Consider the following 14,619-nt stretch of genomic DNA (forward strand, 5'->3'; position numbering starts at 1 on the left):
ACTGAACAAGAGTTCAATAAAATTGCAAGATACAAAATCAATGTACAGAAACTGACTACATTTATGTACACTAATAATGAAGCAGCAGAAAGAAAAATTAAGAGAAACAATCCCATCTACAGCTGCACCAAAATTAATAAAATACACCTAGGAATAAACTTAACCTGAAGTGAAAGACCTATACTCCAAAAACTATAAAGCACGGATAAATTCAAGTTAACACAAAATAATGGAAAGACTTGGGGCGCCTGGGTGGCGCAGTCGGTTAAGCGTCCGACTTCAGCCAGGTCACGATCTCGCAGTCCGTGAGTTCGAGCCCCGCGTCGGGCTCTGGGCTGACGGCTCAGAGCCTGGAGCCTGTTTCCGATTCTGTGTCTCCCTCTCTCTCTGCCCCTCCCCCGTTCATGCTCTGTCTCTCTCTGTCCCAAAAATAAATAAACGTTGAAAAAAAAATTTTTTTTTAAAAATAAATAAATAATGGAAAGACATTCCATGCTCATGAATTCATACTGCCCAAAGAAATCTACACATTTAATACAATTACTATCAAAAGACCAATGGCATTTTTCACAGAACTAGAACAATTCCAAAATTTGTATGCACCCACAAAACACCTCGAATAGCCAAAGCAATCTTGAAAAAGAAAGACAAATCTGGAGTTATCACAATTCCAGACTTCAAGTTGTATTACAAAGCAGTAGTAATCAAAACAATACAGTACTGGCACAAAAAGAAACCCACAAATCAATGGAATTGGATAGAAAGCCTAGAAATGAACCCACGATTATAGGGTCAATTAATCTTTGACAAACGAGGAATGAAGATACATTGGGGAAAAAACAGCTCTTCAACAAATGGTGTTGCAAAAACTGGGTAGCTACATGCAAAGGAATGAAACTGGACCACTTTCTTACATCATAAACAAAAATAAACCCAAAAAGGATTAAGGACCTAAATGTGATATCTGAAACCATAAAAATCCTATAAAAGACCACAGGCAGTAATTTCTCAGACATCAGCCATAGCAAAATTTTCCTAGATATGTCTCCTGAGTCAAAGGAAACCAAAGCAAAAATAAACTATTACAACTTCATCAAACTTCTTTGCTGTACAGCAAAGCAAACTTCTTTGCTGTACAGCAAAGAAACAATCAACAAAACTAAAAAATTTGACAAACTTACTGCATGGGAAAAGATATCTGCAAATGACATATCTGATAAAGAGTTAATATCCAGCCACCTGGGTGGCTCAGTGGGTTAAGCATTTCAGCTCAGGTCATGATCTCAAGGTTCGTGGGTTCGAGCCCCACATCAGGGTCTGTGCTGACAGGTCAGAGCCTGAAGCCTGCTTTAGATTCTGTGTCTCCCTCTCTCTCTGCCCCTCCTCTGGTCTGTCTCTGTCTCTCTCAAAAATAAACATTAAAAAAAATTAAATTAAAAAGAATTAATATCCAAAATATGTAAAGAACTTATGGGGCGCCTGGGTGGCTTAGTCAGTTAAACATCCATCTTTGGCTCAGGTCATGATCTTTCAGTTCCCAAGTTCAAGCTCTGCATTGGGCTCTATGCTGACAGCTCAGAGCTGCAGCCTGCTTCGTGTTCTGTGTCTCCCTCTCTCTCTCTGCTCCTCCCCCACTTGCGCTCTGTCTCTCTCAAAAATAAAAAAACTTAAAAAAAAAAAAGAACTTATACAACTCAACACATACACACTACTGGGACCTCATGAAGATAAAAAGCTTCTGCACTGCAAAGGAAACAATCAACAAAACTAAAAGGCAACCAACGGAATGGGAAAAGATATTTGCAAATGACCTATCAGACAAAGGGCTAGTATCCAAAATCTATAAAGAACTCACCAAACTCCACACCCAAAAAACAATCCAGTGAAAAAATAGGCAGAAAACATGAATAGACACTTCTCTAAAGAAGACATCCGGATGGCCAACAGGCACATGAAAAGATGCTCAACGTCACTCATCAGGGAGATTCAAATCAAAACCACAGAGATACCACCTCATGCCAGTCAGAGTGGCTAAAATGAACAAATCAGGAGACTACAGATGCTGGCCAAGATGTGGAGAAACGGGAACCCTCTTGCACTGTTGGTGGGAATGCAAATTGATGCAGCCGCTCTGGAAAACAGTGTGGAGGTTCCTCAAAAAATTAAAAACAGATCTACCCTAGGACCCAGCAATAGCACTGCTAGGAATTTACCCAAGGGATACAGAAGTGCTGATGCGTAGGGGCACTTGTACCCTGATGTTTACAGCAGCAGTTTCAACAAGAGCCAAATTATGGAAAGAGCCTAAATGTCCATCAACTGATGAATGGATAAAGAAATTGTGGTTTTTATACACAATGGAATATTACTTGGCAATGAGAAAGAATGAAATATGGCCTTTTGTAGCAACGTGGATGGAAATGGAACGTGTTACACTAAGTGAGATAAGTCATACAGAGAAAGACAGATATCATGTTTTCACTCTTATGTGGATCCTGAGAAACTAAATAGAAGACCACGGGGGAGGGGAAATAAAAAAAAAGTTAGAGCGGGAGAGAGCCAAAGCATAAGAGACTCTTAAAAACTGCGAATAAACTGAGGGTTGATGGGGGGTGGGAGGGAGGGGAGTGTGGTGCTGGGAATTGAGGAGGGCACCTATTGGGATGAGCACTGGGTGTTGTATGGAAACCACTTTGACAATAAATTTCATATTAAAAAAAAAAAGTTACACAACTCAACACACACACACACACAATTAAAAATGGGCAGAAGAGGGACGCCTGGGTGGTTTAGTTGGTTAAGCGTCTGATTCTGGGTTTCAGCTCAGGTCATCATCTCCTGGTTTGTGAGTTCAAGCCCCAGTTCATGAGTTCGAGCCCACATTGGGCTCAGTGCTAACAGCATGGAGCATGCTTGGGATTCTCTGTCTCCCTCTCTCTGTCCCTCCCCCCACCACACACGTGCATGTTCTCTCTCAAAATAAACTTAAAAAATAATAAAAAAAATAAAAATTGTTTTAAAAAGGCACATTAATACCTCCACACATAAATACAAAAAATTATAATGAGAGAAATTTAAAACATGCAAATAAAAACACATTTACCATATTTACAGATAAGGAGACTCAATACTGAAGAGATGACAGTTCTCTCCGAATGATGTATAGATTCATGGCAACCCAAAATGTTTATGTGCAGAGCTTAGGTGTTGATTCCAAATGGAAAGGTCCATGAGGAGACAAAACACTCTTTAAGAATGACAGGGTATGGTAATGTAATGTACAGCATGGTGACTGTACTTAACAATACTGTATTGCATACTTGAAAGTAAGAATAGTTCTTAAAAGTTCTCAGGACAAGAAAAAAATTTTGTTAACCATGAATGGTGTTGGATGTTAACTACTTATTGTAGCAAACATTTTGCAATATATACAAATATTATTACATTCTACACCTCAAACTAATATAAAGCTATATGTCAATTACACCTAAAAAAAAAAACAAAAACAAAAACAAAAACAAAAACAAAAACGTAGAAGAAGAATGACAGGAAAGTAGAATTTGCTTTACTAGATAGTAAGACTTATTATAAAGCTCCAGAAATTAAAATGATGTGATTAAGCAAAGAGACTAATGTAATATGCTAGAGATCCCAGACCCGTAACACACCTAATTTATAACAAAAGTTATACTGGGAAACAAAGAATAAAGGACGGTCTTTGTTGAATTGCTAGAACCAGTGTTTGTCTATGAGAAAATTAATCTTGACCACCCACACCATACACAAAAATCAACTCCAATCGAGCTGTAATCAAAATGTGAAAGAAAAACAATACAACTTCCAGAATATCAGAAAATAACTTCATGACCTTAGGGTGAGAAGACTTTTTCATCCACAAATGAAAACACAACCCTAACAAAAAAGCTTTGATAAATTACAAACCATTAAGATTGAGGAATAATAGCTCTTAACAGACACAGGGGAATGAAAAGCAAACCACAGAGTGGAAGAAGATACTAGCAATATATGTATGTCAGACAAAGGATCTGCATATGAAACATAAGGAATCTTCACACATCTTTAAGGAAAAGCAGACAATGTGATTTTTTAAAACAAGTAAACGACGTGAAAAAGTACTTCTCATAAAATAACCAAACGGTGAATATGCCTATGAAACAGTATTGAATTTCATTATAGGCACACGTTGGAGATACTGAAGGTTCAGTTCTAGACCACCACAATAAAGCTAATGTCACAATAAAGCAAGTCAAACTAATTTTTTAGTTTTCCAGTACATATAAAACTTGTGTATATACTATATTGTAGTCTATTAAATGTGAAAAAATATACCTAAAAAAATGCATAAACCTTAATTAAAATTCTTTGTTGTTAAAAAATACTAACCATCCTATGATGGTTAGTGATTTGTAATCGTTGATCACCATTACAAATATAAAAATAATGAAAAAGTTTAAAATGTTGTAAGAATTACAAGAATGACATAAAGTGAACCACTTATTGGAAAAAAGGCATCAATAGATTTGCTCAACACAGGTTGCCACAAACCATCCCTTTGTAAAACTCTCAGTATCTGGGAAGCTCAAAAAAAAGAAAGTTCAATAAAACAAAGTATCTCTGCTTCCACACTTACTGTGCTTCACAGTAACTGACATTTACAACACAGAATAATTATCTTCTTTACAAATGCAGAAAAATGTTATTAAGTCTTTTAATACAGAAGAAAGTCAGGCACACTGTAGTAGCACCCTAAGCAAACAATCTTGTAACTAAAAGTCTAAAATGCCAAAAATTTCCCAGTACAAAATCACAGGCAAGGAAAGTAAAATTAACATAAGACTTCTGTTCACAGAAGTAGTAAAGGTCTAAATTTACTTATTTAACTTAAATTAGTTACTTTATACAAATTCCATTTTTATTATAAGACCTTTTATAAAGGCTTCTGTACCCAATTTTTTTTCAAAATATAACCCAGGAAAAAAATTCTTGTACATGCAAGCCACTCAAAACCTGTTTTTCTGGACATAAAACTCATATTATCAAAGCCATTAATTCCCAAGATTAAAACCAATTCCAAACAATACTTACATTAGATACAACTGTAATAAATGCATGTGCTATAAGAAATGGCAAAGTTTCAGGAGTTCCATATTCAAAGCAATCCTTCATGAGAGAAAGGCCATTTTTCCCACAAAACAAACATACATAACGAAGCAAATGCAATGGTACTTCTACATCCTGGGGGGGGGAAAAAAAATTTAAACTCATCAGGAATAATTTTCATTTTATTACCAATATGGAATAGATACTGACCAAATATAAAAATAAACTCAAAGACCTATATGAATAAAAAACTGAATTTTCCATAAACCTGAGAATAAGAAAAACATAAACACTTACATTCATATCACAGAATGCCCCTAATATGTTGCTTTCTTGGGTTGATATATCCTGATTTAAAAAAACAAAAACAAAGTAAACACAATTAGGTCACCCTACAAGATAATAATCTCTGAAGAAAAAAATACAATTTCTGCATCAAATATACTCAAAAAAAGACAATATTCTATAGATTGAGTTTACACAACATGCAACAGGTTTTTGCAATTGTTTCTCATCATGAATAATGATATTCCTAACTGAAGCTTATACGGTTCAGTTCTAATATGTATTTTAACTCTTCTGCAAAGAAATCTCTCTACACTATATACTATATATTGCCTTTTCAATAAAAAATGTCTCCATAAAGAATTGGGATAATTGTCACAAAAATAGATTATAACATTTTAAAACCACTTAATTTTTACCTAAAAATTCCACAATGTGCTTTGTATACATATGATTTAAACTACTTGATAGCATATTCATTCACTGTTGGAGAGAATATGAACAGGTATGACCTTGTTGGAGGGCAATTTGGCAATATCTACCAACATTTAAAATGCACATTCTCTTTGACCCAGCAATTCATCTTCTGGTTATTTATCCTAACAACTAATAAAAGCAGTGCTAGAAAATGTTTAATGATGCTTACCTGAAATTATTTATAATATCTCAAACTTAGAAACAACTTAAATATCCATCAACTGGATGGCTAAAATGTGATATAACCATCTAGGGTCTTAAACAGCTTTCAAAAATAAGGTGAAATGCCAGGAGGCATCTTTCTGGGACAATGGAACTATTGTAAAAATGCAATGAGGTAATGGGAACACAATTCTGTAAACTTACTAAAACATGTTTAAATTATATATTTTAAGCAATTGATTTTTATGGTAAGTTATTCCTTTAAAAAGCTAAGGTGGGGGGCGCCTGGGTGGCTCAGTCGGTTGGGCTTCCAACTTCAGCTCAGGTCATGATCTCACGATCTGTGAGTTTGAGCCCCGCGTAAGGCTCTGTGCTGACAGCTCAGAACCTGGAGCCTGCTTCGGATTCTGTGTCTCCCTCTCTCTCTGACCCTCCACCATTCATACTCTCTGTCTCAAAAATAAATAAACATTAAAAAAATTTAAAAAAAAAAAAGCTAAGGTGGGTCCACATGTACAGGCACCGAAAGATACTGCCTTGTATTACATTTTTAAAACTTAGGATTTACGAACTTGATCTGATTTTCTTTACTTTTTATATGTCTGGAAATAATCTGAATTAATTTCCTAACAATGGTTTTTCTGAGATGATAGAGAAAGGAGAGGTTCAAGGCTCTTTTAAGTCTATATTTTGTATATTCTGTATTTTTTAGTCACAATGAAAATCTTTCTATCAGAAAGTTTAATACTTTCATCTGAAAAATACTACCAAAGAAACCTGTCATTCATCGCTGTTACCTGCTTGCTTTATGTAAATTCCATTGCTGAAATGAAGTTCGAAAACAACTGATTGAGAGCATCAAATAAAACTCTCAGAACATTTCCAACTAATCAAAAACTGTCCTAAGACAGGTCAAAACACCTGTCAAAGTGAGTATACTAAACTTAAATTTATTCCTGAGCTTCTACTAGCAGGGCCACAGGTAAAGCTTTAAATTATTCTCAACAAACCTTCTGTCTTCAACAAGTCCAGAATGTAAGAACACCTGTGGTATTAAAGATTCATGGGCCAGATCAACCATGCTGGAATATTAGACTGGAGTCAAGATTTCTAGTGCCTAACATGAACACAGCTAGAAAATGTCCTAACAGAATTCTATTCTGATATGCAAAATGTCAGCTCTTGGACTTGGTTACTTCTATTTTCACTCCTCAAAAGAACTATTTTATCCTTTCTTGTTTCTACTCTTAATACATGAAGACATTATTCTAAGGTGTCTTTAAAATCTCATCTTTAGTAGTATATAAAGAGTTAACATAGACCTATAGGTAACAACATTTTGAACAATACTAAGAAGCCTCCCTGAAATCCAAATCAACATCAATTTTGTTTCAAAGTTTTAATTTTAGGAGCCCCTGGGTGGCTTAGTCGGTTAAGTGTCCGACTTCAGCTGAGGTCACGATCTCATGGTCCATGGGTTCAAGCCCACTGAACCCATTGCATTGAGATCTGCAATGACAGTGCACAGCCTGCTTGGTATTCCTCTCTCTACCTCTCTCTCTGCCCCTCCCCAACTCATACTTTCTCTCTCAAAATAAATAAACTTAAAACAAAAAAAGTTCCAATTTTAAATTGATCCCTAAAAAGGCCTTAAGAAACCTATTAGTTTTTGTCTTTTTAGAAAATCTCTCATTTATTACATAAGATAAAGGCACTCTATTTCTAGAACTACAGAGAGGGACCTATTACTTTAAAAGAGAAAATAAAGATGGGGCGCCTGGGTGGCACAGTCGGTTAAGCGTCCGACTTCAGCCAGGTCACGATCTCGCGGTCCGGGAGTTCGAGCCCCGCGTCAGGCTCTGGGCTGATGGCTCAGAGCCTGGAGCCTGTTTCCGATTCTGTGTCTCCCTCTCTCTCTGCCCCTCCCCGTTCATGCTCTGTCTCTCTCTGTCCCAAAAATAAATAAACGCTGAAAAAAAAAAAAAAATTAAAAAAAAAAATAAAAAAAAAAAAAAAAAGAGAAAATAAAGAGAAATAAATGAGTAATCAGAAAGTAATTCCTTGGGGCACTTGGGTGGCTCAGTCGGTTGAGCGGCCGACTTCGGCTCAGGTCATATCTCGCGGTCCGTGAGTTCGAGCCCCGCGTCAGGCTCTGTGCTGACAGCTCAGAGCCTGGAGCCTGTTTCAGATTCTGTGTCTCCCTCTCTCTGACCCTCCCCCATTCATGCTCTGTCTCTGTCTCAAAAAATAAATAAACGTTAAAAAATTTTTTTAAAAAAGAAAAAAAAAGTAATTCCACATCTAATTAAACAAGGGGGAGCCTAGGTGGCTCGGTCAGGTAACCATCTGACACTTGACTTCGGCTTAGATCATGATCTCACAGTTCATGGGACTGAGCCACAGGTCAGGCTCTGAGCCAACAGTGGGAAGCCTGCTTGGGAGTCTCTCTCACTCTATCCCTCCCTACCACAAATGCACTCTCTCAAAATAAACATTAAGAAAAATAAAAATTTAATTAAAAACAAACAAGGGGCGCCTGGGTGGCGCAGTCGGTTAAGCGTCCGACTTCAGCCAGGTCACGATCTCGCGGTCCGTGAGTTCGAGCCCCGCGTCGGGCTCTGGGCTGATGGCTCAGAGCCTGGAGCCTGTTTCCGATTCTGTCTCCCTCTCTCTCTGCCCCTCCCCCGTTCATGCTCTGTCTCTCTCTGTCCCCAAAATAAATAAACGTTGAAAAAAAAAATTAAAAAAAAAATAAAAAATAAATAAATAAAAACAAACAAACAAACAAATGCTGCTCCATGACCAAACCACGAAAAACTGAAGGCCAGTGAATTGGGAATAGAATTTTTGCTTAAAAAGAAGTCATCAGCGTATCAAATAATCTGCTGTTATGGAAAATTAAGACTACCAATTCTGGAGAGCATACAGTTTACCACCAATGACTAGACCTAATCAAACAAAGCCATACTCTCAAACAGTTCTGCAAAACAGAACACTCTGCTATGATGGAAATATTGTCTACACTGTCCAATACACTAGCCATGAGCCCCATGTGACTACTGAGCTTTTAAAATATGCGAAGGAAGGAAGGAAGGAAGAAAGGAAGGAAGGAAAGAAAGGGTAAGAAGAAATATGGTTAGTGTGACTGAAGAACAAATTCAATTTATTTTAATTTTAGTTAACTTAAATAGCCAGATTTGTCTGTTCACTACCATACTGGGCAGTAGAGCTTTAAAGTAAAGAAGCTCAGGAGAGGATAGTGATAAAATGCAATCCAAGAAAGTCTCCATTGGCTTATAATTGCTTGCAAATGAACAAGCAGAGCTTCTATTCGCATCTACAGAAGTAAGCCATCCACACAGATTGGTGACAAGGAAGATAATGAGTAGAAGACAAACAAGCTATTTGAGTTGTTTAGGATTGTTCCTTGAATGTGAGTACTGTAGATTATTCATCTTTGTATACACAATAAATAGTGCAGTTCCTAGAATAGATGGTCAGTGTTTATTTTTTTAATAGTTTGAATAAGGTACATCTGTTTATCAAAATTAGAGACAAATCCAAGCGTCTGAATTCTATAAATATAAAACAAAAAAAAGTCATAAATCAGTATGGGATTTAGTTAGTGATGGTTGCACAACTGTAGGAATACACTACAACTTATTAAACTGTATACGTTAAAAGGGTGAATTTAAAATACTTAATTTAATTTAATAAAGCATAAATTAAAAAGTCAGTGGAAAGTGGCAAGAGAAAACCCAACCAGATTCAGAAATCTGGAACATAGTGTATATATTTAAGTCTATCTAATCATATCTCACATATTTAACAAGGGCAGTGTTTCTCTTCTTTTCTCTAATTTTTATACTCATTTCACTTTACTTAGGAAAAAAACTTAGAATACTAGGGCAACACCTCACAGAATTACACATAATGATTCAGAATTAAGAAAAGAATGCAACAGCTCCTTGTTCCCATCCCCAAAAAGTTTAACCTCAATTAAATATACCTATTTCTAATTACTACATCTTTTCAAATATTATCGACTTTGATAGGAAGAAAAGCAGGATATAGACAGGAAGGGATGGGGAGAAGGAGGGGCTCCAAGTTCCTACTTTATTCACTACTGGCAAGAGAGCAATAGCTGCAGAGATTAGTCTGAAGTGATGTGAGAAGCAGTGTAGCAGGGTAAGACCTGAATTCTTTTTTGTTTTTTTAATTTTATTTTAGAGAGAGACAGCATGAGTGGATGAGAAGAACAAAGAGAGAGAATTTTAAGTAGTCTCCATGCTCAACACACAGCCGAACACAAGGCTCAATCTCACAACCGTGTGATGATGACGACCTTAGCCGAAATCAAGACTCGGATGCTTAACTTGACTGAGCCACCCAGGCACCCCAGAATAAGACCTGAATTCTACAATTCTCAGCAATATACGTTGCAAACCTGACCAAAACTTTTAACCCGTGTAAGCCAATTCCCTTTATATAAAATCAGGTTGTTGACAGTTTTCTAAAGTCATAGCTATCTAAATATTAACACATGAGTACTGAATCATCTTCTGAAAAGTCCTGGCCAATTTGTGCTTCTTTAGAAAAGTCAAAATCAAGATCAAATTAAAATCAAAGTTAAATATGACTGCTACCACATAGAACCACATGGCCACTAGGACAGAAACCATACGTTTTTCAAGAATTTGTAATAAAACATTACTAACATATCAGAAACCTGGGAAACAGCTATATTATGAACAGAATATTACAGAAGCACACAAATTCTGTATAAGGAGATGACAATTCTGTGTAGCACTGTATTACATTGTATTATATCTAAGGTGTTTTTTTTTTTTTAACTAGAATTTTACCTCAAAGACCTCATGAAATTATTGCTTTCACCAAAGAGTCACATGGAATGACTGATCCTCAATAACAGTAATAATGAGGCACTTTACTTCAAACGGGAAAGTAGGGGAGTGGGACTATGCTTATATTTGGAGATTTTTTTTTCCAATAACATTAAAAAATGATAAACTGGTGAGCAAACTGATTTGAGGAAGAAAATAGCAGATTTAGTATTACCTTAGTTCTGTTAAAAATTTTTAACTGGAGAAATTTAATTTTATTAAATTATTTAATCAAAAATTAAATTTAACTACTAAGTTAAATTTATTAAAATTTATTTAAAGATTAAATTTAAATTAATTATAGTGTAATAAGTATAATTAAATTAATTTAAAATAAAAATTTATTAAATTTTTTTAAATAAAAAGGATGCTGGGCTGACATTTTTTAGGATGTTTACTAAATGATTCATTAAAAGGTTTCTATATGGAAAGATAACAAAGAATTCTAGAAAGTAGAGCACAATGTTTTAAAATATTTTTATGGAAAATTCCAATAGGGGAAATACGCACCTCCTAGGCTGTTTTTAAATAGTCTCAATTCAATGTGGAAACATTTTCAGTAAGGAACTACTTTTTTCCAGATGAAGAAAGAAGTTTAGAGAAGTCAATATGAAGATTACAGAATAAGCCAGAGAAAATAGGCAGACTTTTTTAAAAAGCATGTGGTAGATCTGTTAAAGTTTAAAATGAGGTATTTTATCCAGAGATGGAGTCTACTTCATACCCCCCTGAATCTGAACTGCCCTCATTAAGTGCTTCAACAGAATGTGGTAGAATTTATACTGTTTCAGAGGCTGGACCTTAAGAGGCCTTATATACAAGCTTACACATTTGTCTTCCTGGAGAAATTCTAAAATCACCACGTAAAGAAGCCAATCAACTCTAGTGGAGAATGAGAGGCCATGTGGAGAAAACCCAAGGAGCCCTAGACAACATCCAGCACCAACTGTCAGACATGTGAGTGAAACCATGTTGGACCTTTAAACTCTTCCATCTCTCAAAGTAAATATACAACTGCCTAAGTGAGGCCACATAAAACCAATAGAATTGCCCAGCCAACTCAGACAAGCATGAGAAATAACAGATCTGTTTTTTTATGCCACTTACATAACACATTATCATATTAACTGTCTCAATTCCCACCATGTGTATAAAGTAATGCTATCATCTAAATAAACCTAAGGTGGGTTTCTAAACTCTTTGAAAGGCTTATAAAAGTTATCACTAATGCAGTATGTCAGCATCTTGACTTATTATAAAAGAAAGTACTATCATTTAGAACAGGTAGTTAAAGGGGCACCTCAGCGACTCAGTCAGTTAAATGTCCAACTTCAGCTCAGGTCATGATCTCAAAGTTCGTGGGTTCGAGCCCCGCGTCGGGCTCTGTGCTGACAGCTCACAGCCTGGAGCCTGCTTCAGATTCTCTCCCTCTCTCTGACCCTCCCCCACTCACTCTTGTCTCTCTCTCTCTCTCTCTCTCTCTCTCAAAAATAAATAAACATTAAAAAAAAAAAAAAACTTTGTAGTTAAGGATACTTTGTTTTCTTAATGTGAGAAATTCCAAATACTGTTACCAATGTTTCTAAGAATAAAATTCAAAATTCCACCTGCTTCTTTTTCCTCAATTATTACTTTCTGAAAGTATCACACTACAGCATAAGTGTACATCAGCAAAATGTTTTATATCACTGACAGTTTAATTCTTATGAGTTCAATCTGTGAATCTTTCCTTAATAGGACTATGTTGAACAAATGTTCAACCCAAGTTGCTACTAAAATGGTTTAGAGAAAACTGGAATACTTTTTCCTAACAGTAGTTATTTTTATAAATTTTTCCATCAATAATAACTGTGTCTTTATTCAGGAAAAATTGACAACATAACTATAACTTAGTATTACTTAAAATTCACAATACCTATTTTCACATACCTCTATAGTAGGATGAGTATTATGCTTGTACGCGGTATATAAAGGAAACTGAATTTGAAAAATTTTTGCCACACATAGTAAGAGTTTTTCCTTCTCATCTGTACTCCATAAACTAAAAGGATCACAACTCTTTGAAGATTCCTCCTCAGTCAGATTACAAATTCTTGTAGAGTTTGATTTTTTTTCTATTGATTTTTGTCTTTCTGTACTTCCTTCATTACACTCTCTTTCTATACTCAGTGGTTCTTCCACTTGATTACTCTCATCTTGCCACGTGGAATCTATGTTAATAGTAGTACAATGTTTACAAAGCTGGTCCCGGAGTACTTGAACTTGGGCAATCACTAAGTTAATAAGTGCACACACTACTTGGTTAAAAATCTCCAAATGCTTATATTCCTTGAAGCAGCATAGACATTGCCTATAAGAGAAAGAAAATTTTTCAATAAATTAATGCTTTCTAGAGAGACAATTGTATATTTCAAGTAATATAAAAATTACAAATCGGCAAATCCTAAAGTACCTCTTATTTTTTTTTTAAGTTTTGGTCTCCTTTTTCCTGACAGGGTAGCACTACAGTCATTTACAAAGATAGCATCACACCAAAAACTGGTACTTCGGTTAGTAAAAAGTCACCAAATTAGGTTGACACCTATAGTCTTCAGTGTTATCTAGATATTTATCTGCTTTTCCACATAAAGAACCATTTAAAAACAAGAATTGTCGCATCTATCTTTGCTTCTCTAAGCACTGAGTACTTCATATATGTTTAGTAAATATTAGGAAACTGGCTAAAATAAAAACCTTATTAGTAAAGCTGTTTTATTTTACATAAAGGGATTTGCAGCCAAGTAGTAAAAAAAAAATGTATTTTAACATTAGTAATTTGCTTGAAGGCTAACTTGGGAAGGGCATTCCTACCCTCTTTGGCTAATGAAAAGCATTTAGGAATAATATACACTCACACTCTTCAGCGTGTGTGGGTGTGTGTGTGTGTGTGTGTGTGTGTATACATAAATAAATACAGTAAGAGTAACTTATTACACACAAATCTAGTTAAGACATGTTCAGTTAGCATTAATGCCTGGCACACTGTGGATAATCAAAGAGTCTGGTAAATCAATAAATAAATGATCATCAAGTACCAGATTATAAGAATAATTCTTTCCAATGATGGATGACAACTGAAAAACCATTACTTACCTAGTTATATCATCAATTTAAATCATCTATAGTGTAGTCCAAATAGAGCACCAACTCCCTTTATGACCATGTAGACATCATCTCATTTCTCCAAGTGTGGCAAATTTGAAGTATAGCCATAAACTCTTTAATATTCTTCCCTTTAAACAGTGAAGCCCACTTTTCCTCCCCTTGAATGTGGAACATACTTAATAACTAAAATCTATGTGGAATGTGGCAAAAATGACTGTGTGACATCTGAAACTAGGTCATAAGTGACAGTGCCACTCAGCCTTGCTCTCTTTTCAATCACTTGCTCTGAGAGATGCCAATTATATGTTGTAAAATAGTCCAGGGGGCATCTGGGTGACTCAGTCGGTTAAGCATCGACTTCGGCTCAGGTCATGATCTCATGGTTCGTGAGTTCATGCCCCACGTCGGGCTCTGTGCTGATGGCTCAGAGTCTAGAGCCTATTTCAGATTCTGTATCTCCCTCTCTTTCTGCCCCTCGCCTGCTCCTGCTCTCTGTCTCTCAAAAAATAAATAAATGTTAAAAAAA

The 14,619-nt window shown here is 35.8% G+C and overlaps 1 protein-coding gene across 11 annotated transcripts in view; it reads right to left on the bottom strand.

Moving 5' to 3' along the window:
• The window catches only part of USP34 (ubiquitin specific peptidase 34), a 252,897-nt gene that overhangs the window by 183,005 nt on the left and 55,273 nt on the right, over positions 1 to 14,619 (bottom strand). For 10 of the 11 annotated variants that reach the window (XM_045446153.1, XM_045446155.1, XM_045446151.1 and 7 more), the window contains exons 3-5: positions 12,879 to 13,299; positions 5,419 to 5,469; positions 5,107 to 5,256 (exon numbers count right to left, since the gene is read on the bottom strand). The exons of the other annotated variant lie outside the window; for it this stretch is intronic. In XM_045446153.1, the coding sequence (XP_045302109.1) occupies positions 5,107 to 5,256; positions 5,419 to 5,469; positions 12,879 to 13,299 (622 nt within the window). The remainder of the gene's footprint in view (positions 1 to 5,106; positions 5,257 to 5,418; positions 5,470 to 12,878; positions 13,300 to 14,619) is intronic. 11 annotated transcript variants of the gene reach the window in all.

This window comes from Leopardus geoffroyi, chromosome A3 (genome assembly GCF_018350155.1).
Source record: "Leopardus geoffroyi isolate Oge1 chromosome A3, O.geoffroyi_Oge1_pat1.0, whole genome shotgun sequence".
NCBI lineage: Eukaryota > Metazoa > Chordata > Mammalia > Carnivora > Felidae > Leopardus > Leopardus geoffroyi.